At 38.9% G+C, this 24,708-nt stretch overlaps 1 protein-coding gene across 2 annotated transcripts; it reads right to left on the minus strand.

Annotated features, from left to right (window-relative positions):
• Window positions 1-8,666: 8,666 nt before the first annotated feature.
• Spaca1 (sperm acrosome associated 1) lies at window positions 8,667-24,144 on the minus strand. 2 transcript variants are annotated; one of them, XM_052175451.1, is made up of 7 exons: window positions 23,940-24,144; window positions 18,452-18,508; window positions 16,050-16,151; window positions 14,851-14,957; window positions 13,722-13,857; window positions 9,322-9,442; window positions 8,667-8,823 (listed from the first exon to the last, which is right to left on the minus strand). In XM_052175451.1, the coding sequence occupies exons 1-7, from the start codon at window positions 24,142-24,144 to the stop codon at window positions 8,667-8,669; spliced, it is 885 nt and encodes a 294-aa protein (XP_052031411.1). The 2 variants fall into 2 exon arrangements, with proteins under 2 accessions (XP_052031411.1, XP_052031410.1); XM_052175450.1 differs by having other exon boundaries at window positions 23,934-24,144.
• Window positions 24,145-24,708: the final 564 nt, after the last annotated feature.

The following is a 24,708-nucleotide window of genomic DNA, read 5'->3' on the forward strand; positions in this document are numbered from 1 at the left end:
AGCTAGAACATTGCATGGAAGATGCCACCTGGACAGTCACATTTCCCAAATGTCAGGTTGGTCTTTTTCATATTTTATCTCAGGTTATCCAAAAGGGTCATGACTGCTAAAGGAAGGGTTTAGTTCTTAAGGTGATAATCTTTTCCTACATTAATTATCCTGGGTTCTAAATTTTTGCATGGCCGTCTAGGATGTGGAAGCAACAGAAGAATGAGAAAAGTGTTAAAGTAGATTGCAGGGTTGGGAGGGGAGTAACAACTAGGCTATAAAGATAGCAGCCATTCAACCAGTGGCTGAGCCATCTCTCCAGCCCTCGGAAAGTTGTGTTTTAGTGCTAGGAGGTGTTCATAGTTATTGGCTCATGTCTGGCTGGTGTCTCTCTATAGAGAACTCTCTATATGGTGCCACTGCAGGCTTGGCCTTGTTCCCATGACCCAGACAAAACCTTGCCCCTCATAGTTCCTCCCACACACACCCCTGCAGCAGCTTCTGCAGAGTTCATTGCATCTCTTTGTGGAACAATTTATAATTGGGCTAAAGGCTATCTCGACCCTGTCTTACCACCAAAATATGTTTTGTTTTTATTCATATACCTATGTTCTTTGAAAGTAGAGCTCTCATACAGCTTACAAATCTCTACTTAAGTCTTTCAAAGACTACGGGGGCAGAGAGGTGGATGAGGTCGATATCACACAGATGTAATCATCTCCATTATCCAGGTAAAGCAAAAAAGTTGATCTTGTCAATCATTGTTTTTTTTAATAGTGGTCCCTAGTATCTTCCTCTGTGGAAAGAAAATCTCTGTGGGAGGTCCCTTAGACCAGCACAAAGTCATTTGTGACATTATTATAGTTAAATCAATATTACTAATCAGCTTAATAACACAGAGACAAATTTTCTTAGTGAAAACACTTTAGCATATTTAAAACATCCTTACTTACCCAGTGGGAGATTCTTGATGTTCTGACCAATACCACAGACAATCCAGTTGTTTTCTCAGTGAAATTAGCACCACTTGAAGCTGTGGCTCCACGCTTAAAATTGCTAGCTAGAAAAAACCCTCTTCAGTCACCCACTCTCATCTGACTCTTCCATTTTGTTAGATTTACATTATAAGAAATTAGATCTGTACCTTGTGTTTCTTTTATCATTTTTTTTTTTTTGTGGTCAGCTTATCCAGCTGGGTTTTGTCAATTCCATCCAATGTGTCTTTATCTATTAGTGATATAAATTATTCCTTAACTATCTGTATGAAGCTATTTCCTAGGGCTCCTAGATTCCATTTCCCTGCTTGAGAAGGCCGTTTCTTTGTTTTTCACATGACTCTGCTTATATAATCTCTCACCTTTCTAAATGGGGTTTTTTCATTTCACTCTCAGCTTCAAAACAAGGTTCACATGCTCCCAACTATTTACACAAAATCCTTCATTTCTGGGAACTTCCTGTTCTCTTCCTTTTGTTTTTTTTTCAGATAGCCAACATAGGGCCCTATATTTTTTTAAATATCAATATAGTTTCTAGAGCTATGACCTTGAGGCTTCTGATGCAACACAAAGCTTTTATTTCATTTCATTACAATGCCCCAACAATTTCTATCTGATCTTCTCCAACATGTGCCCTATAGATTGTTAGATGCATAATAGTATTGGGTTGCATGTGTTTGTCTATTAAAAATTGACCCCACTTTTGTCCATAATTATTGCTTATCTTATTGTCATACAATTATTTATGTATTATAAAATGATAGTGCATGGGAAGAAAGTGAAATGTCAGAAAAGAGGAGTTAAATTCTATCACATCAAGAAATGACCTTCAAGCTCCTCTAAGTTCATTTCTTCATGTTGAAAAGGAAACTAAAGCTAACCTAGCACAAATAATGTAATAGTTAATGAGACAAGTGAATAAACTTCTAAGAGCTTTTGTTTATGGTTATATCCAAGGGAATCTCACATGGCATTGGGAAAGCTTATTAAAATCATTTTAGGCAAACAGTTAAAATATATATTCGAGAGTAAAAGCATGGCAACTCTTCAGCTCCGCTGGTGTCTGCGATGTTCTTTGCAGCAAGTCCTAACATAGGGAACTGTTTCCACTACCGCCATCAATTCGTGTGTGCCACAGCTGTGCGGCAGGGAGCATCTCACAGCCCTCCTCGCCACACCCCCACCCCAGTTATCGCACTCTTTATTTACACCCTTCTGTGATGCTTCCTGAACCTTGGGTGGGTGGGGTTGATATACATGTTCCATACATGGCTGAACAATTACAATTGCCTTGTTTTCAGCCCTTTAAACAGCAAAAAACCTCTGCAATAAAAAAGCTTCTCTGACCAAGGCTGACCAAAGCAAGCACCTGCGGACATGAAAGGGAAGTATCATTTCTCTCTCTCCTTCCATCTTTCAGTCTTCCCTTGCTGTTTAACTCGTCCCTCTTCTCATCACTGCCCTCTCTCTTACAGTGACTTTATAGCATTGGCATCAGATGGAAGCCCACATCCCATCTAACCTTCAAGGCAAAGAGACAGCTGAGATAAGGTTTTTAGCCTTGCTGTTGTAAGGAATGATACCACCACCAGGGAGGTCCCTCCAGTGTTCTGCATCCTGAAATGATAGTGGTACATCAATGAAGAATATCAGGAATGCAGAACGGAAGCTCTTGGGATCAATGTAAGTTGGAAATGGCCATATCTGAAAGAGTTAAACCATGGAGAGGATGGCAGGGAAGGAGATGAAAACAGGCTGCTGAAATACAAGGCAGGATTTGAACATAGGAACCGGCTGACCTGGGAGCAAACCAGAGAAAGAGCGACTACAGAGGTAGATAATATTTGGCTCCAGGGTTCATGTGACATTTTATTAACCTTGATAAAGATGTTCATATTATAGACAGCTTGTCTTTGACAGTTTCTGACTTACTAAAAAGCAAAGTGAGATGTTGAATATTTTTCCCTGCCATTTAAAAGAAGTGCTTAAAAGGATATTCAAATTCAACACTTTACAGAATAATAAATATTAAAGTTTCTCTATTATAAAGACAATTCAGCAATTATTTAATTTAAATTATACTTTACAGATATATATGATAGCCTATTATTCTTCACAACTGCCCGTATATTTCTACATATATACTTACCTGTCATTAACCTTCAATCAATAGTGTCCATTTGCACTCAGAATGAAGGAGTCACAAAGGAATCTGACAGCAGTGATGGCAAGAGTGGAGTTCATAGGTGACAGGCTATTGCTTTCTACAATCATAGTAGGACTCTTTCTTGAAGAATGCAGTTTTTAGAAGTTTATGCTGATCTAACCATATGCCCACTGCATTTTTCAGCCACTCATACATGTTTTCTCTATGAAAATTGTATATGGAGGACAACAGAAACACTGTAGCCTCAGTTCTGTATATTTATCTCCCCTTATTCTTCAAAAATAAAATAAAATAAATGGCTTGCTTCCAAAAATTACTAAAACGAAACTCAAAAATCTTTCAGACAAATGGTTTAGGTTTAAGCCCTCTCATCAGAGAGCTGTTGCAACATTTGTATTAGTATGCAGTACCCTAAGGTAATAACAATATGTGCTCTGTAAGGAAGAGAAATCACCTGCCAGTAATGAAATCATGTCCTTCCAGAACAAACAGTAGAAAGCCCTAGAGGCAGCCAGGAAAGAACATGGTGCAGGACACATTCTTTTGTATACTCTGGGGAAAGCACTGTGCGGCATGCAGTTATTGAGCTAGGAAACCAAGAAGTACATGTGCTGGGAATAAGGGCTGTGTTGATGGTATGTGTGGGAAAGTCTGCAGAACAGCATCATGTAGGATGCTGTCCTGAGGTTCTGAGACCCTGTGGATGATGGCTAACGATGCCAGAGGAAGATGTGAGGAAGGGGGCTTCAGGAGGACACAGAAAAGCGGTAAGCAGAAGCAAAGTCATGCGGAGGCTTGGGGAGGAAGCTAAGCTAAGGGGAGTGTGATAAACAATAACAGGAAAGAACAACAGAACTGGAGGTGAAGTACCTCCAACTTGAAGGCACACTTGAAGTACAGAACTGGAAAGAGAAGCCAGTGAAGAAGCAAATGGAAGCAGGCCAGCTGTGGTGATGATTTAGATGGTCAAAGTCTAACTTCGTTCTACAAGAGTCAGAAGCAGTCAAAACGGCTTTTTCTCATACCATGCTCAAAAATCTAACTTAGCTCTTCAACAAGAGTCCAAAACAGTCGAAAACAGTTTTCTCTCATACAAATGATCACATAAGTAGTAAATGACAATAAAATGGCATAAACCTTCTAAATAACTGCATAATTGGTTCTGTTATTTTGAAAGAGCTGATGAATCACTTTACTGAAGGGTGAAAAATTCCAAAATGGCAGTCCTTCATAAAATAACAATGATTGAGGTAGAGCATGCTAAAGTACAAAGTAGATCCAACATAGAAAAATCACCTAATTTTAAAACACATGAAACAAAAATTATGTGAGATCCACTTGATTGATTTGAAAGCATTATTTTATGAGCAGAAGAAAGATCGATGCTACAGGATGAGCAACATCATCTGCCTCATTCCAAGCATTATCCATAGTATAGAAAAAAATCATAGCCTGTACCTACCAAACACTATCACTGAATGCTGACCTAGAGGCATCTCCATCAACTATGGCTATTCTGAGGAGCTCTAAATATCCCTGCCTTGTTCTTACCTACAACTAGAGAATGAATTAGGAATCATTATGGAAAAAAACAAAGTTCTCATTATTCAGGATTTCGCATTTCCAGGATTTAAAAGAACCCAGGTTAGGTTGATGCATATACGACCATACTGAGGTAAGGATCAGCAATTTGCTAAAAGACCGACAGAAATAAATTCCAAAATGGCATGACTAATTGTGGTATAGCATATATTCTGTAGATTTTATCCATGGCATGAATTCTTAGCCACTGAAATATATAATTTTGTACTACACACACACACACACACACACACACGCACACGCACACGCACGCACACACACACACACACAGTGTTTTCATTATGTATATATCTTGAACGTCACATACATGTGTGATCCCATCTGCCTCTTCCACATCCTCCACTAACCTGTTCTCCTTTCTACAGTCTGGCCCGTTAGCCTTCTCTCCAGATGCAGTATGCGCCTTCCCGACTCAAAGGTATCCAGACCTGCTCTTTCCGCTGCCTAGACTCTCTCTCGTTTAATCAAAGTAAAACTATGAAGATTTTCAAATGTCTTCACTTACTATTGCTTCAAAAAATTTTTCAGGCTTCCTTAAATGAATTAACTACATTATAGTTTATAGTACAATATATTCACTATTGGTAGTATATATAGGACTTAGGTAAAGGATGAAGTCCAATTGAAGAGTGATCCTATCATTTTGGGGTTTTCAAATGAAGTATATATATATATATAATTCAATGTTTGTTGAATCAAAAAGGGATTCTCTCTTGGAATAGGGTGCTATTTTGAACACTATTTAAAATCCTATGACACATGGCAGTGACCCATGACTTAGCATTCAAAAGAAAGAACTCCTTGATGCATTGCTAATTTCACATAAAGTGTGCTAATTATTTTAACCTGTGACAGTTCACTACTCTGAAAATATCTCTTGCATTCTAAGAGACTGGCACTTTTGCTGAACCTCATTGCTAAGCTGATAATATACATTGAAGTTACTTAAGACAGGACTGGTCTAGCCTAGTGTGTATTCAAACTTTGTTTAACCTGCCTTTAAGAGAACAATGGGGAGAAATCAACCTTAATTTCCTTGGATTCCCCATGTAATCAACATTTAGAACCTAAGATAGTGCATAGCTGTGACTTTAAGTTATGTGTTCTTCTATGCCCCTGAACCACAGTAATGCATGCGTACCATTTGCTAAGAGCAGCAGATGTGGACATTGAAAGCCTCTTCCAAAAATCTACTATAAAGGATAGAAGCAACTGCTTATGGTAATTGGTTGATAAACAAAGATGTTTGTTTTCTGGGTCAACTGGAACCAGTGATTTAACCCCTTGTAAAACTGTTAAAGATTTCCATAAAGTATTCCATTCTATCCCCCAAGTGGTTTGAATAGTATAAATGCTGCCTATGCTATTCAAACCACTTATACAGACACCACTCACACTTTAAGACAAAAAGTTAATCCAACAGACAGACACAGGGATAGTCATACAGAGAAAGATGGACAAACATTCACACAAGAGCGCCTTCAGGCACGTGCAACAGACAGAATGAAAGATGCAGGGAGATGAAGTAGAAAATTCAAATCTGGATTCATTCTTGGTCACACAACTCTGAGGGAAAGGGATTATATTTCTTTCCTTAAGAGGCACCAGTGCATTACTGGTGATTTGGAATTAAACACTACATCATTGTAATTTATGCATTAACTTACTATACAGTAACAGTATCAACCACTAATAAAAGTAGTTACGGTAGTAGGGTGATTTCAAGAAAGCACATTGTATTTGTTACTTTAATATTGTGATAAAACACTCTGACCAGAAACAGATGAAGAAAGGGTTTAGTTGGGCTTTCTGCTCCAGAGGGTTAGTCCACATGGTGGGAAGGCATTGTGTCAGGTGGTTGGAGCAGGAAGCTGTCTGACTGATCACATCTCAGCTTCACACCATATCAAGGAGGAGGGAAGATGAGTCTGCATACCTTAAAGACCAACATCTCTAAACTGCTCCCACCATGAAGCTATTGGGGACATTTTTCATTCAAAACACAAGAGTAGGGCTAAATACTGCAGATGTCTATGAAGTGCTACCATTGTCAATGCCCACTGCTGATTGTCTGTGTGTGATACACTATAAATGACTCACTCACTCACCCCAGGCTCCTCACATGCACGACAATCAGGAAAGCTTTGCTTGAAAGTGCACAGTGCTGTTTACATATGTTCATGGTTTCAGTTTTGTTCCATTATTGGAGAAATAGTTCACCAATGCCCTCATTGGAGAGCTCAGTAAGTCCTGAGGAAGGAAGGTTCCTCAACTTATTTTAAAGAATACATATGTCATTTAGAATAGTTTTAGTATTAACTACTGTATCAAATAACATGCAAACCTCATTGACTTAGAATAGTGAGGTATCTACTTACAATAGTATGGCATCTACTGTTGGCTGACTAAAGATCATCACAGAGTCCTCCTCTCACTGAAATTCATGTCATCAGAGTTCTGAATGTTTTCCCAGGTCTCAGGATGACCTAGAACTTTGGAATTTGGGCTGATGACTTACTGGTTATACCTAGGCACATTGCCTCATTCAAGCAAAAAAGTAAGCAAATACTGTCCTAGCACAGGCCTGGTGGAAAGCAGGTAGTCAGATGTAATCCATGAACAGCACTTAGCATTAGCCTTGTTCATTAAGGGAGCTTTAAGTGCACTGAAAGATACACGAGACCTACTGCCAGCCTGGATTTAAAAATAAGGGTTGACAAGAGTAGTAGTTTTTAGGCTCTTTACTAAAGGTGTATGATCATATAAGTCAGAAATAAAACTGGAAGGGTGGGTGTTTAACATTTGTCTGGGGCAGGTGTTATAGAACTTTCTTTTAAAAGATTATGTGCAAACAATCTCTTTTCAGTTGAAGTCTCCAATGGAGTTCCCACAACAGATAAAAATAACTTTATAACCAGTTGATCCTTACTCAATTCAGATAAAACTGCTGTGTAACAGAAATAAAATAGGTTAACTTTAATATATTTGCTCTGTTAGAGGACAGTATACCATAAATGCCCACTTATAATGTCTTTTGCCTGGTATATATCATAAATCCTAAAATAACAGCAATGAACTTGCCACAGAATCCATCTAAACAAAATAAACTAAATATATTCTTTTAAAAAGGTTACTAAAAAAGCCTATGGAGTGTAATTCTAAATGCTTTCACATCCTGTTTGTTGGCTGGCTGAACTGTGTTGCAGAGAGGTTTAACACAAAATGATGGTATTCTAGTATCACCTGCATCTTACTAAGCTCAGCGAGATACTTGTTAATGGTTACTCTAGAGTCCCTAACTTTCATTTCTGTGAGAACCACAAGTTATCAACCTCATGTCCTTCTCCAGCTACCTCCAAATACTCCTCTAGTTCTTAATCTGTATTTTTTTTTTAACACAAATTCAGTTAATTCAGTTATCTAATATATGTTAACTGCTTTGGGCAGTGCTTAGCACATGGTCACCAACTATTGATTATCATCACTACTTCCTGTTTTAAAAATGGTGTTTTATATGTTATGTGCCCTGCAGATTATAGAGTATGATTACCTTAATGGTTCAACCTAGCTCTCCCTAGTGGGAGAAAGCTTATTATCCAGGGCAACTTCTGTATTATATTTTTTTCTTATTTAGGACATTAACTTCACAAATGACCAAAAACTAGTTGCATATACATTTATATATGTGCCTCTAAGACACTATCTGAAACAGTAAATATCAGGAACTATTAAAAGGAAATACGACAGTTGTACCACAGAGCTGGACTGAATATAGCTGTCTCCACACTGCATTACCACCGCTGAGGAAGATTCAATCCAAGATCATTGAAAATTTTTCAGTATATATTTTATTTTCATAATAATGAATCTGATATGCTCTAATGTTCTCTGGCTTCTCATATGTCATCCATACATCATTCATTCCATTCGCTTAAAGCATCATCTTCATGTCCAGGTATGTCTGCTGGTGACTGGTCAATAGATGTCGAATCTTTGTACCTCATAGAACTCATCTCCGACTGGATCTCGGTAGTTGAGGCTTTTGCCCCCCAGAACGATTTCACTGCTGCCCTAGTGGGATAAAAACATAGGAACATTGAAACATTAAAAAAACTAAACTAAATGAAGTTTGTGTTCATAGTTCCATTCTGTAGAAGTGCCTTTTACTCAAATTGTTCACTCCACTTAGAATAAGCCAGCTGCACCATCACTGATGAACCCTCAGATTTGTCAAGTATAACACACAGAGTCAGGGTTTGTTTGTAAGGGAATTGGGAGGTTACAATAGCCAAGTTTTAAGGCAGTGAGAGCTACAGATAAGCAGCAGAAGCATTTACATTTTTTTTATTCTTTTAAACAGCCGCCTTGTAAAATTATAAGATGCTTATCTGAAAGCTCTCCCATGCCGGGAAAGAAATCATAATGTTGTTTTGGGAAGCATCCATATACAAGATGGGGCAGCCCGAAAGCTGAGCATCAGGATGCCACAGGACACCTGTGGGGCGATGGTCTGAGCTGTATCTGCAAGTGCATGGGGATTGAGGAAGATGTCAATCAAAGGTGACCTACCAATTTATGATGATGAAAATCAATACGAAGATCACAAATATGCAGATAATGACTCCTATGGTCAGCACGAAAACTAAGACTGCATCAGTGTCTGGTCTGCTGGATCTTCTCGTCTGCAGTTCTAAAAGAGGAAAAACATCCAGTGACGGAGGCCACCAGAAACAAGTGGGGAACGACTGTCTAAATGGGCTGTTCCGGCCAGGTGACTCTGTGGATACAGTCTCACTTTCTGAGATAAAGTTAGAGAAAGGAGTAATTTCTGAAAATAGGGTAGGGACATAGTTTGTTAACAAACTGGGAAGAGGACCTTCTCAAACTGACTATCCCGGCTCTATTTCTTGGATTTCAGCCTGCCTATTCATTATCAAGTGACTTATTTTAGTAAGCTAAAGTTTTAGATGTTGATTCAATCTGATTTATTCAATCTTATATTTTATGGTGATTGTTCTGAGTCATGTCTAAGGAACCTAAGAAGCCTATTACTAAAGCATGCAGACTTTCTCCCATTTCCTCCTTAAAACCTCATAAACTTAAATTGTATGCCTAGGATTCTGGTTTACCCCTGGTTTTTAAAATGTAAGCTTGGGGTTGGCACTCACTGTTCTCACCACTACTCCTAAGTCAGTCATTCTCTTTCTGCTGTCAGGCTGTTGAGGGGCAGAGCCAGTGTGCAGATGTGTGCCAGCATTGCTATTCCATAGACTGGTGACAGGACAGCATATAATCAGTGATTCAGTTTGTGAAAGCGATAGCTGTCCAATGGTTCTTTTGTACCCCAAATTCTAAAACACACAAAAATAAGCCACAGGGAAAAGGGCCATATGACATATGCTGTGTTATACAGGTAAGTAAACCAGAGACCAGAGAGGTCTAATTATTTGTATAAACTATGACTTGACTATTTTACCATTTTAATTTTACTATGTACCACTCTATGAGGAGTGATCTCTGCATGGCGATCTCCTGGTTTGTTCCTATCCTCTTAATGCTGTGGATTATAACCTGTTTCTGTCATTAGTCATATAGTATAAAGGCAATTTAGTGACACCCCTTTAAACAGTCCTGTGCACAATCACAGAGGTACATTTATATTTGTCTTCCGATATTGTCAGATTGAAAAAAATTAAGGATTTCGGATTTGTATAAGTGGAAGATTTTAAAACGGAGCGACAACGTTTAGGAGTAGGTTCTGAAGGAAAATGCAAAATGCATTTGATTTCACTCACTAGCACCCAGCAGTAGCGGAGGGAGGGTGGACAGTGAGGGCATGGAGATTTTCCTTCCTGAAGAGTAATCTTGCAAAGACCACATGGACCACCTGTACATTTAATTTTCTTAAGAGAGCTGAATTTCCTCTTAAATTTTTCTAATAAAATTTTAAAGTAATTAAAATGAATGAAAATGAGTTGATTTCAATGCTTAATGTTTTAAATAAACACAGCTTATCCTTACCAAAACAAAGGACCATAAATTGGGTGACTTAAGAGCACAAATTTGTTTCATTTAAGAATGCGTCGTGGGGCCCAGTAAGTCTGGGCGGCGACCATCTCAGCTTTGGTGGCTGAGCTGGGATGTGCCCTCATGTGCTGGCCCCGCCCTGCCTCTCTCATTCTTCTTCCGTTTTCCTTTACTGCCTCCCTCTCTTTCCAAAGTTTATTAGGACACCAGTCACAATCTCATCTTCACTGACCTCTTTGTATAGTTACAGTCTAAGTACTGAGAAGTTAGGAGACATATTTTAGGGGCACACAATTAAATCCTCAAACAATGCCTAGTTATGAAAGACAATAATTGTGTGTGGAAACATGATAAAGAAAGAAGAAAGAAACAGATGGGAAAGGGAAATTCTCTCTCTTCTCTTCTCTTCTCTTCTCTTCTCTTCTCTTCTCTTCTCTTCTCTTCCTCTCTCTCTCTCTCTCTCTCTCTCTCTCTCTCTCTCTCTCTCTCTCTCTCTCTCTCTCTCTCTCTTTCTCAGGATTTCTCTATTTTTCCCTGGAACTTACTATAAACTGGCCTCGAACTCAGAGAGATCTGCTGGCCTCTGCCTCCCAATGCTGGGATTAAAGGGATACACCATTACATCGGGCAGAACTTTTCATTAGCTACATCTATCCTAAAGATATTCCTATTGTATATTTGATTCATTCCAATACTGTTGAGTGTCAATTATTTGTAACAAGAGTATTTATTTGATGTATAGACAAGCAAAATGTCTGGGGCCTGGGTGTGCCAATTGTCATAGTTACTGAAATATTCTGACATTTTGTTGTTTAAGGGTGCATGTACTAAATGCCAGAAGTGCTTCACCATTCCTGGGCTGCTCCAAGAGAAAAAAAAAAGTCAACATTATCTCAATAAAGGACAAGAATTGGGAGTCTGTGCTCTCTTAGCTTACACATCAGCAGATAATGTTCCTAATTGGGGAAAGTGCTAACTACTGAAGCATTCCTCTTCCGGGCCAGGCAGTGAGGACCAAGTCCACAAATGGCACAGACACCAACAGCTGCATAAGCTATGGCAAGTTGAGAATGTTTGTAATGTTTGCTGGTCCTCCAGTTTTTCCATCTTCTACACTTAGTAGTTACTTGCTACTGAAATTATCTTATTGATGATGTCTCAACATAATGGTTGCTATCTTTTAGCTCAAAAATATTTGCAAGTTGCAAACTTAAACATATCAAGAAAGTTTAACTAGCAAACATTTCTCTCTAAAACCCTTATTTTTATTTTCAATAAAGGGTGGGCTGGAGAGATGGCTCAGCGGTTAAGAGCACTGACTGTTCTTCCAGAGGTCCTGAGTTCAAATCCCAGCAACCACATGGTGACTCACAACCATCTGTAATGGAATCTGACGATCTGACACCCCCTTCTGGTGTGTCTGAAGGCAGCAACAGTGTACTTATATATCATAAAAAAATAAATCTTTTAAAAAAATAAAGGGCACTGCATGGCATGGTCTCCAGATTGCAAGAAAACCTTTTTAGATTTGGAAATAGCTTCAGGAAATGCACAGGCTCCCTTAAAGTTACCTGCCACTTCTAGAAGATTTATATATAAAAACATTTCTCTGGGAATGAGTTCTAGAATATCTCCTGGTGTCAAGCCACATAAAATGACATGGAGGAAGGATGCTTTTCCTGCTTGTCCTGACTCTTGCTGGCAAGTTCATCTAGCCTGATGCTGAGGCATGGCTTTGCTGGAATTAGAACCTATTTCTTCAAGACTCCAGTTGGAAGATCAGCTGAGGAATCCAGACTCATGGACTGAACAACTAATGGATTCTTGGCCTTCCACAGGAAGACTGCCATTGTTGGGTCATCTGAACCCTAGCCTGCAAACCATTCTAATAAATCTGCCTTAATACTTATGTTACCATTTCTGTTCCCTAGAGAATCCTAAGATAAGAGAGTTCTCAAAAGAACTTAAGGCCAAATACTCCTACCAACAAAGATAACAACATTAAAGGCAGTTAAGAGAAACTAATTAAAAGGAAACAGATGTCATAGGTTAAATTTAATGAACATGACATATTTTACAATTTTACATTTCACAGGAAAAAAATTTCTAATAGGCAAAGTCATGTTCAAAGCCAGAGCAAGAACACTGAATTATCAAAGCCATAATTTAAAGCCATCCATGATAGCACATCATCATGCCTTTCACACCTGCACTTAGGAAGCACACACAAGCAGATGAGTTCAAAGCCAGCCTTGTCTAGTGAGTTCCATAATAGTCAGGGCTACCTAGAGAAACCCTATCTCAGTACACATATACACAAATGTGCATATGTGTATACACACACATGAGCGTGTGCACACACACACAAACACACAAAAACACATACACACACAGACACACAGATTTTAAATGGATAACTCTAAAAAGAAATGCCCTGATTTTTTTAAGTCTTAATTATATATATATTTTTGTAATAATACACAACAGCCCATTTGTCTATCTTCATTTTCATAGTGGAAATAAAGCAGTAATATATTTCAACTTGAAGGTCTGGACTTTATTTTTTTTAATGGTGAACTATTTTGTTTAAAGATTCATTTACTGTTGTATGTGAGTGCTTTGTTTGCACGTATGTCTGTACACATAAAGAGAGTATTACATCCTATTAAAGACTGTTGTGAGCTGCCATGTAAGTGCTGGAAATTATACTCAGGACCAATGGAAGAACAGCCAGTGCCCTTGGCTGAGCCATCTCTAGCTCCAGGACAGGGTTTTTAAAAGAAGAGCTTCCTGTAATTCATGTGCCAGATCCATACTGATGTACTGAATAAAAGCTCTAGGGTGGTGCTGGCAGAGATCTGTTTTCTTTTAAATCCTTTAGGTAGTTTTGATGCTCCTAGAGTTTGGGGTATAAGCAAAGGAAAACACTCCTGGATACTCACCACTTGTTGTATAGACGGTGAACTTAACAGATGCTACCATTTCGTTATTATCCAAGGTGTCACACTCAAACGCCAGAGGATGAAGTTCTCTTGGTACTTCCAGGACTGCTGTGTCATTTGTCAGTATAACAGGTTGCTATTAAAGAAAAAAGTATGAATGGTTTTAGCCGGGTTCACTTAAATGCCAGTGGCGACAGAGAAAGACAAGCAGGACTCGCTAGATGATCAGCAAACACAATGGGCTGCCAACGGAAGGAAGGAAGCATTCCTCTAACGAAAGGAGTTTCTCGTGCTCTCATCCCAGTGTGCAACTCATTGTACATATATGATTTAGAATCAGTCTCTAGACTTCAAATCCCAACCCACTGACTATGGACAGTACTCTGAGCTAGTTAGGGATTGTCAACTGGACACAAGTTAGGGTCATCTGGCAAGAAAGAACATCACTTGAGAAAATGCTTCTATCTAACTGGTTTGTTAGCAAGTCTGTGGGGACATTTTCTTGTTAAATGATTGATGTGAGAGGGTCCAGACCACTGTGGATGGAGTCACTCTGTGCAGGAAGTCTCGGATATATAACAAAGTGGGCTGAGTCATGGAGAGAAAGTATTCAGGTTCTCCTCCAGATTGGCGTGAATTCCCTCAGTGATAAACTGTTACTTGGAACTGTAAGCTTCAGTAACTCTTTCCTCTCCAAGTTGGTTTTGGTCAGTGTTTTATCACAGCAACAGACATGCAAACTAAGATAGTTTCTATATGACAATTACTCATCTGTAAAACAACACAATTTATTATTACGTCTACAGAGTTGTTACATGTCGTTTAAGTGAGGTCTAACAGTTGATCTGGCATTTAAAATACCTTTAGTTAACATTATCTATTATTTATCATGCCACACCTATATAACCCAATAAGAATCTTGATTCCAAAACAGAATATATCATAATATGTATGAATTTAAGTTATGATTATAGATGACCCTAAGACATATGTACTTTTAGCCTGACCCAAAAAAATCAAATTCCAAAAAATTGTATGATTTTTAATTCCATTTTTCAAAGCTTTCTTAAAACATCAGAATATTATCAGACACTAAAAAGATGGGATCATTTGTACATAGTCTACTTACTTGGTCTGCCTTTAGAAGCTTCCATATATATTTGAAACGATTTTCAGGAGATATATGAACACATGATAGTCTAGCACTTTCAAGATTTTCAGAAATTGGTCTACCCCCTGAAAAAGAAGAAAAAACAGACAATACCACTGGGCATAGAACTGCTTTATCTGGCCATACGCTTTCTAAATAACCAATTATAATTATATCAGTAGCCAAGGATCAGGAGACAGACACTATCAAGACACTGAGCATACTATAATACACATCCGTGGTGTGTGTGTGTGTGCACACGTGCATGCGTGAGTGTGTGTGTGTGCACGCGTGCATGCGTGAGTGTATGTGTGTGTGTGCGCGTGCGCATGTGTGCGTGCGCGTGTGTGCGTGCATGCATGAGTGCCTGCATGTATGTATATACATGAGAGACAGGCTCTGAAAATCCAACTTTCTAATTTCTCCAGTTGAATAAACAGATCCAAAGTTATAATGGAATCTGCTGATGATCCCAGAGAAGATAATAAAAAGCCAGGTTAGATCCAGGTCCAATCCTATGTCCCTACAGTGGCAAATAGTTTTATTGTAAGGAGGACTTTACACTGCCTGCAGACCCTTTCTCGTATGCGACACTGTTGTAAAAAGCCATCCTTAGATGCAGAAACCAATTGGATGCTGAAGACACTGAATCTTGTAATTGGGAGTCTGATTACACAGGCATCACCAAAAGAAGCAGGAGAGCAGACACCAGGGCTCTCCATTTGAATGCAGGAAAATGTGGAAAAGGAAAAGGCATTCAACTTAGTGATATGTCACTTTGAACCTGGAGATCTAGCCAATGGTTATGAAATCTCACTAAACAAGTTGAAATATCAGAAAAGTCTGATACAAACAGCTCCAAGTTCTTAGTTTAAAGTTTACCAATCTACAGATAAAATGTCATGGCCATGGCATCAAAAGTATTCCTATTCAAGGCAGGCTCAAATACAGGCCCCAAGCCCAGTGAAGCAGCAGCTTATCAGTCTACACATCACTGAAATGTAAATCAAAAGCAGGGCTCCTTACAGCTCTGATTGTCTAGACAGGGGGAATTTAATTTGTTATTATTGCTTTTATCAGTTCTTGAGTCTCCCCGTACTCATCGTACTCAGTACTGGTTGAGGTTGAAGGTCTTTCCCAGCACAAACCCTCCTTCAGCAAATATGGATTCAACTTACAGCCACAATCAACAGGTCCACGGCATTCTTCCACACGAACCACACACTTGGATTCACCTCCAGGGCATCCATTGGTTAAAATTACTTCTCTGATACCAACACCTTTAGTTAAAGAAATGAGCAAATGTTCACATAAAAGTAACCACAATGGACCTTTCTTCCCATGCTGGTCTGTACTTTTCTTTAGTTAAATTTTGTATTGTTTTGAGAATGTTCTCTTAATTTAAAAAATTAAATCCCCAATTTCAGGACGACAACACATGGAATTTATGTAGACTCTCTGCTCCACTGATTTCCTAAAATGGTATTTCCTCTGGAATGTCTAATAAGATTCCTGGTTGCTATTCCCATCAGAAAAAGGATTCTATGCTCATATGCACATTTGAAAATATTACAATACAGTTAAAAGGACTTCTTTAGTACAAAAGTTTTGGGGAACTTATAGTATGATAATACTATCACATAATTCTCCATTGACTAAAATATAAAAATTATATATTTCAATATCTTTGAAATCAAAACTTATTTTAAAAATATGCATGTTTTGAATTGATAGCTCTTTCCCTTTTTAGAGTATATAAAATATGCTTTCTAAAGCCAACAAAATCTCATTTGAAATAATACATAGGATTAAACAAATTTGTTTGATCATAGAACTTTTCAGAGTTGGGGCTGGAGCTTCTGGAAGAAATTCCAAAATCATATTTTACATAAATGCTGCTTTTTAGTAGCTATATTGACAAACTCTCTGTATTAAGTGTAGGTGGGAGAAACTATTAAGCACACTTCTATTTCCAACAAGGTACTCTTTCCAAAACTGTCACACATTTTAGCAAGCAATCACACGGTTACTAGCTGATCCTAGCGTGTCAGTGGTTTCTAGTCCCATTCTGTACCGACCGATGTACCAGGCTGGGCAGTCTACCTTCAACTTCTGGACTGCTCCAGGCCCCTCGTTAGCCCCTAACAAGGCGTTAATCACAAGCTCATTCCACAAAAAGGAAAGACTGAATGTAAGACAGGTGGCTTACAGATTTAAGAGTACATGCGTACAAGTCACCCAGAGAGCTTTATAAACATGCAAACTCTCACCCAATCTTGAAAAAGTCTGGAATCCTACATTTCTAACAACTTCCTTGGTGATGTTACACCTTTGAGGGTAAGTGGGTAAGTGGATTCCCAAGATCATGAGAAGGAAGGCTGAAAGATTATTAAAGTTGTAAAAAAATCACTCTGCTGTGGAAAATTCTCAAGCAGCAGCAACAAAAAAAGGGATAAATTTATGACGGAGAACTTGGTTGGTTTTATGATGATGATTATCATTTTGACTGTCACTACAGAACTATGAGCAGAACCCTGTTCTAAGCTGCATTAGAAAAAAAATGCCTGCCAGGAACAAGGAGGAGGGGTGTTGGAGAGCTACTGCCTACTGGGAATGGGGGTTTAGCTTGGGGTCCTGAAAATGTTCTGCAGACAGTGCTGATGCTGCAATGTTAAGGTCACTGAATTGTATACTAGAAAGTAATTAAACAGAACATTTCATGTTATGCATATTTTTTAGCATACACATTTAAAAAAAACTGTCAATTTTGGTAATTCATTTACCAAATATCTCACCTAGAAAGAAGTCTGATGTAGATGTGTACAGACTAGAATCTCATCACTGTTCTAGGTTAGATTCTACTGAGGGGAAGCATTTTCATCTGCTAATCCTCTACTGTCTTCTCACCACGCCGACTCCAGGCAGCGGGTATAGAACCCAGAGGACTTCCAACATTAGCAAGAGCAGCTCCCTTGGGAGCTGATTCAAACTTCAGACTTAGACCTATCCATCGTCTTAGGTTGTTAGAAACTCGGTCAGTCCAACACTCTGCCCTAGCAGATTTAGGGGAGCTGTTTGAGGACCAGTGGTCTAGATAGCACATGTAACCTGGAGCCCAATCCCACATATGATGTTTTGTTAAAATTTCTATTTATGGAATGGACGCTGTCATGTTTCTTTACCATTACTCATCCCACAAAATAACACCTCTTTTCTCCAAACTATGACTTACGAATTAGAGAACCAGAGTACTTGTAATAGTCTATTACAAATAAGCCTATTTCTTGGCAAGGTTGCCGAAATAGTGTGGGAATGCATCTGTTAGATGCACTGAAGATTTCCCATCTTTGAACATCTGTGAAGCAGAATTTTAGTTTAGTAAGGTTAGTTGCTATGCAAAAATACCCCAAACCTAAAATACCTCCTTTAAAGCAAATACCTAGCATTGTGTGTAAATTAAAATAATAGGCATAGAAGGCAATGAGACATGAGGAATGTATAAAATGTACAGAAATTACAATTAATTGGCATTTAACCTTGGAAGTCCGCATTCATCGCTCCTTTGGTCTGGGCTACTTACCACACGTGACTGTGCACATTCCGTATTCTACTTCTTTGACTATTGTTCTGTTCTGAACTAAACATAAAGTTAAAGAAACATTATTTAATCATATGAAAACTTATAAAAGTGACAAGCATCTTACTTGCGAGGTAAAGAGTTCAAGTGATTGTCATATGGTCAACAAGTTTTTTTTTTCTTTTCCTTTTTCCTTTTTTCTTTTATTATTATTATTATTTTCTATATTCTTTGTTTACATTCCAAATGGTTTTCCCTTTCCAGGTTTTCCCCTCCCCCTAAGTCCCATAAGCCCTCTTCCCTCCGCCGGTTTCCCAATCAACCCAGGAAAGCAAAGTTGACCCTTGCATAAATATAAATATCACCTTTCTAAATCAAAATAATCCTAAACCTATAAGAACATTCATTAAGTTAGAAATAACCTCTCATTTGCTTTTGAATTTCATATATAACACAAGGCTTTTCTTCTTCACTACCTAATACACAGTAAATTAAATCCAGCTAAATAAGTGTAACAAAATATACACACAACAGTTTTTGATCTTTAGGAACCATTTTAAAATATTCTCTATTTTTTATAAAGAAGGAAACAATAAACTGTAATACAAAACAATCTACATCTCCAAATAAGTCTTCACACCAAGTAGGCGTTAAAATTATAAACAAATAAATTTCATCCATTTTGCAGGTTTGGATGGCAAATTTCGATGTTTCTAACATTTCATTCTACAATGCTTTATTTAGTAAGGTAATATATATATGCATTGCATAATGCATACACATATATATATTAATATATAGTATGCATATGTATATATAATTATTTGAATATGTAATTATTTGAGAAGTGCAGTTGTCCTGGCTCTAAATCACATGTTCTTTTTACATTCCCTGTGGTGTTTTGGGGTTGGGATCTTGTTACCTAGAACAGCTGGACTTGACAAAGTGATCCTCTTGTCCCAGCTTCTCTAGGATTACACATATGAGCTACCATGCCAGGACATTTCCTTTTTTCCTAATCATTCCGAAGTTTACTGTGAGTTCCAATAGTTACAGATATAACCAAAACTTCAAATACACAAATTAAGACTCAAATCTCAACAGAAAAAAAATAAGAGGCTGCTAAAGGAGAATGTTACAAACCACTGGATCTTCAGACAACAAATCATACAGAAAGCATATCCAACTTGAAATCCAAAACACAGCTCCCTCCACTAATTAGCCGTTTGAATTTGAGTGAAGCAATTTAAGTCTGGCAGACCCAATGAACCCTTTGTAAAAACTGCAAAGCCTATCTCACTTGGTAGTTAACACTGAATAGATTATGAAAGCAGTCTATAAATTGCTTAGGATTATGTATGCACTGAAGATGGAAACAGTAAACCCAATTCAAACTCATTTTGTAGTTATGAATTTCAGATTCCTAATTTTCCCTGTTTTCAATACTGTAAAACATTAACAGTTTCACAGGCTTTTCACATTGTTCTGTATTTTCCAGCATCAAATACAGTACAGTGACTACAGAGCAGGCATTTGATATGTATAATTAAATTAACATTGACTTTGTTAAATGATTTGAACTATCGTGCTGATCAATTTGAATCGACATTTTAATACTTGGAATGCCTGAATTCTTTCGCTTGGCATATTATGAGGCATAAGGTAAAACCTGGACCCTGGGCATAAAATCCTATATAAATGAACGACTTCTGAACCATGAACAACCATCTGTCAGTCAGCTCTATTGTTCACTACCTATGTGACTCTGGGAAAACACAAAGTTCCTTCTTTCTTCAGTTTCTTCAGAGGGGGAAAAGGACAAGGAGAGAGAGCCAGAAGATATCCAAAGATTCTTTCAACTTTCATATTATTTGATGCACTGAGTATCCATTTAGTCACCTTTCAAAACTGGAAATCCTACAGTGGTAGTTCAAGAAAATGATACAAATCTGGACTTCATGTGGCATTTTTTAAAGTTCCCATTCTATACCAATGTGGCAAATAAAAAAAAAGAAAAGATGCCACAGATGCTAGTTAATTGGCTGGTGACAATGTAAAAGGAATGATGAATCAAAGGCCTGTGTCTTCCTCAACATTTTATTAATGATCTATAAAAAGAACCTGGGTAACATGCAGACTGAATCTGGGGTCCTGAAAATATGTCTGGTGATAAATTTGGATGTGAAAGGGGCAGCAGGGTTGAAGAACGGCCATGTCTAACCAAACAAAACTTCAGATGAAATTAAAGTCCTAGAGGTTGAAATCTCAACTGTCCAAAATTACTGTGTGCAGTTGTCATGAGAGAAGAAAAAGTAAAAACCACCAATAACCTCAGCAGTGAGTATAGGAGGCAGAACGTAGCAAGGATTCCTAGAGCCGCCCAGAGCCTGGTCCACAGTCTGTAGGTAAGCATCCCACTGCACAGGTGACTGCTGGCACTCAGCAGGATGAAACTGGACCCCTCACACTGTTGCTTTGAGGAAAGGAGGTCTGTAAGGTTCATATCTCAGGGCTTTCATCCTTTCTCAGAATGAAGGACATATTCTTTTACTTTATTTTTATTGCACTACTGGGTATGAACCTGAAGTCTCCTGCTAGGTCAGTGTTCTAACCTGAGCTGTATCTTTGCCTTTACTCCTCATTTTGTTTTTAAGAAACGTTTATTACATTGTATAGGACGGCCTGGAATTCACTTTGCATGCCAAATTGACCTTCAATTTACAATATTCCTGCCTCAGCCTCTAAAGCAGCTGTACCACCAGGCTCAACCACAGCTGTGTTTTTATAGAGTGAAACTCATTTTATAATTTATTACATATGTCTATGGGACCCTTTAATAAACCTAAGAGCATACTAATACAGAATGCTCATAAAGCACATAAAAGAGAAGCTAAATTAATCTAACATACTCTGGTTCCTTTTATCTTGAAGCATTGTTATTTCATCATTAGTCATCAGGTATTTCCAACTATATTTAAAAAACTAAAACGATCAAATGGAAGACTGACTGGGATTGCTTAGAAAGACAAGCAATTATGAAACAAAGCAAAGCTGTGAAGTCAACATCTCTGCCCATCTCTCAGGCTTCTCTCCTGTCACTCACTGCCTGACTGTCTTCCAGGAATGTGGGGCAGTCTAGACGCGCCCTCCATGCAGTCTGTTTCTAGGGAACACTCAGTAGAGTTCACCAGAAAAGAACAAAGGTAAAGTTTGACAAGTGTTTTTTTTTCTTTCTGTTCTGTACCTTTTGTTTCTGCTTGATCCTGGCCAAGGGGAAAATGAACAGGTAAAAACTTTTGCAATTAAAAAAACAAATTGAATAATGGAGAGAGACGGCAATATAAATGGTAAAGGACTAGTTAGTTATATAATCAAAACCTCCACGATACATGGCATCTTGGATGAATAGCCTGGATTTTCTCAACTTCAGAAGTAGATATGGCGTTTCTAAAGATGAAGAAGACACATGCTATGTCTTCCAAGAGGAAGGGTTTTCTCCTGAAATATTCTGCTGTAAAACTTGAACCCTTTGTTTTTCTAAAAGCACAAGGGGCAGTACTACTTCCTTTTTCATGTTCATACATCAAATTAACTTGATAAGATTTGTAAGTGAATAAACCATGACAGTACATCTCTATGTGGGGACTCAAAAGAAAATAGATGATGTTGACATGATTAAAGCTCATTGACTAATCTTCCAATTGTTTACAAATCTAAAAATGAAAATGCTTTGCAATTATGTAGCAAAATGGCATTCTCTCCAAAGAAAAGCATGCCTTTTGCATTTTCCATCAGTGTTGTGTTTTCACAATAAGTGTAAAAAGAACCACAATAATGAGGAACTAAACTCTATTAGAGATGCTGGTATTGAATTTACGTGATGGATACATTCCAATTTCATGCTTAATGGTTGAGAATTTAGGTGCATTCAAATTATTTGCCCAGGTTTGAGTGTGTGCAGCTTCAAAGATAGGACATACAAAAATTAGAGGGATTAGAAGACTGAAATTTCTACAAAAGGTTCCCACTAAGGGTTTTTGCTACCCTTTATTTTTGTGACCAATTGAAGCTGACTTGAAAGTAAAAAGAAAGAAAAGAAAACTATATACTAGCTAATAAATGATGATGACAAATTTTACAGGTCCACCAGGGCTACAGGTATCATGCAAATTTCCCAAGGAGCTTCAGAGTTCATAAATATCATCTCTGCATTAGTTCTGAACTCTCCAGTCAAAAGCACGTAGGCATAACACTGTACATCTACAATTTCAGAGGATATGTGGCTTCTCAGAAGTCCACGGACACAGAAACTGAAGAACTAAACAAATATGTGCATTTAACTTTTGAATTTGAATGCAAAGGATTACACATCCACCCCTAGAGGACGGCCTCCGTATTACTTAGCACTTTACAGCTCCAATTTCCTTTGACCAGTTTAATATTAAAACTGTTCATAGAATGGAAGCAATGCTTAGAACAGTCTCTTCTGGAGATCCTTTTTCTCCACATTTCCAAAGTCAGGAAGCTCTTCAAGATTTCTGAAATTTTTGCCAAAGCAGGATCCCCAATAACTCCAGTCAATTTCTTTCTGATGCTGAGAGTTTCTACCTGTGACCACCCACACTATATGTTCAGATTGAGAAGACAAAAGGAAAACAAAAGACATCAAGACAATGTCTGCTGGGTCATTGGTGCGAGTAGGGAATTATCCTCCCTTAAAAGTCTGAGGACTTGCCCTTGACCTGCCTGCATAAAAGTTACTCAGGAATGCGTACAACTGTTTGTAAGGTTCTCTTGTTTAATGAGCCGGGAGTACAAGCTACGTTTATGGAACCAAAGACAGGTTTGTTTCATTCTCTTGTGTGTTAACACATCATAATCTGACAATGTCTTCACTTGGATCCTGTTGTTTTCCGTTGCCCCTGTCCTTTGAAGAATAACCACTACACTGCCTGCTATCAGGGTGCTGAGGGCTCCACCAAGATTATGGGAGTTCTGGGACAATTTTGTCAGCATAGTCAGCCTGTCATTTAGGTGTGTCACAGTAAAAGGAATCTGACTTCCCTTGAGTTCCCATATCAAGAACAGGAAAGGGCAAGGATGCCAACCATTTTGGAACTTGAAAAACAGAACCACCGCTATGGGGAGATGACTGCAGAATCACACACACACACACACACACACACACACACACACACACACATTCCACATAGTGAGGGGTACTTCGTTTCTTAAAAATGAGATTTCCTTCTCCAAAGTAAGACTAAAATATTTCTGTAGCAATTTCTAATTTGCGCCTATTTCCCCGGAGCCTTTGACATCAGCACCTTGTATTTACAGGCCTTAAGAGATGCACAAAGTGGGTAAGCTCGGGGCTGATGTGAATGGCAGAAAACTCTACAGAAGATGGCACAGGTAATTCTTTTCTACAAAAAGATTGGCTTCCGGCCTCTCCAGGGGCCTCCCGTGCCCAAGGAGCCACTGCCCTCACCCTCTTCCTCGGCCTCGACCGTGGTATCGGTCTCGGTCACTTCGCCTTCGTTCTCAGCCTCCTCCTCGGCCTCGTTCTCGTTCTCGCCCTCGCGGGCCACGCCGGGTTCCTGGCCGCTGGAGGTGACATTCGATGCCAGCGAGACCTGCAGGCCCACCAGGATCAGCCATCCGACGGCCAGCAGCCCTGCGCCGCTGGCGCGCATGCTTCTCGGCCTCACGGCCGCCCAACGCACAGTCGCAGCCCCGGCTCTGGAGGAATGGCGCTTCGAACAGTGGCCAGAAGGCGCTGCGCTGCGAGCTCCACCGTGTCTGGCAACCATTGAGGCGTCACTGCGCGTCACCCCGTTCGAAGCCTGGACTTCAAGAGCCAGGGCGCAGGAGGGGTGAGGGGAGGACAAGGGCGGGGCTTCCGGTGCGCTTTCATGCCTGCCCTCACTTCCTGAACTAGTAGGTCTGAAGGTCACCCTTGCTGTCTTTCCGAAGCCACCTGTACCTGATGTTGGTGACTTGGGTTAACTGTCTTGTTAACCTGATGGTGTGCCAACGACCTTAGACATCTTGCTTCCTTTCCTCCAAGACATTACTTTTTGTGTGTTTTGTTTTGTCTTGTTTTCTATTGTAGGTATTCAGAACTAGATTGTGTGTACACTTAATGGGACTTGGTTCCGAAATTCCCTATCCGTAACATCTGACTTGGACTGATTGTAGTGTTTTAAAGTATGTTGCTTTGGGCTGGATTTACAACTGCAGGTGAGACCAGTCTGCAC

Source organism: Apodemus sylvaticus, chromosome 3 (assembly GCF_947179515.1).
Source record: "Apodemus sylvaticus chromosome 3, mApoSyl1.1, whole genome shotgun sequence".
Taxonomy (NCBI): Eukaryota; Metazoa; Chordata; class Mammalia; order Rodentia; family Muridae; genus Apodemus; species Apodemus sylvaticus.

Bases quoted from the DNA above. Each gene is read 5' to 3' on its own strand.
- Spaca1 (XM_052175450.1), bottom strand. From the start codon at position 24,144: ATGCGCGCCAGCGGCGCAGGGCTGCTGGCCGTCGGATGGCTGATCCTG. The intron at 13,858-14,850 runs GTAAGTAGACTA...TTTCTTTAATAG, and splicing joins AGCTTCTAAAGGCAGACCAA to CAACCTGTTATACTGACAAA. The intron at 9,443-13,721 runs GTGAGTATCCAG...TTCCTCTTTTAG, and splicing joins CACCGTCTATACAACAAGTG to AACTGCAGACGAGAAGATCC.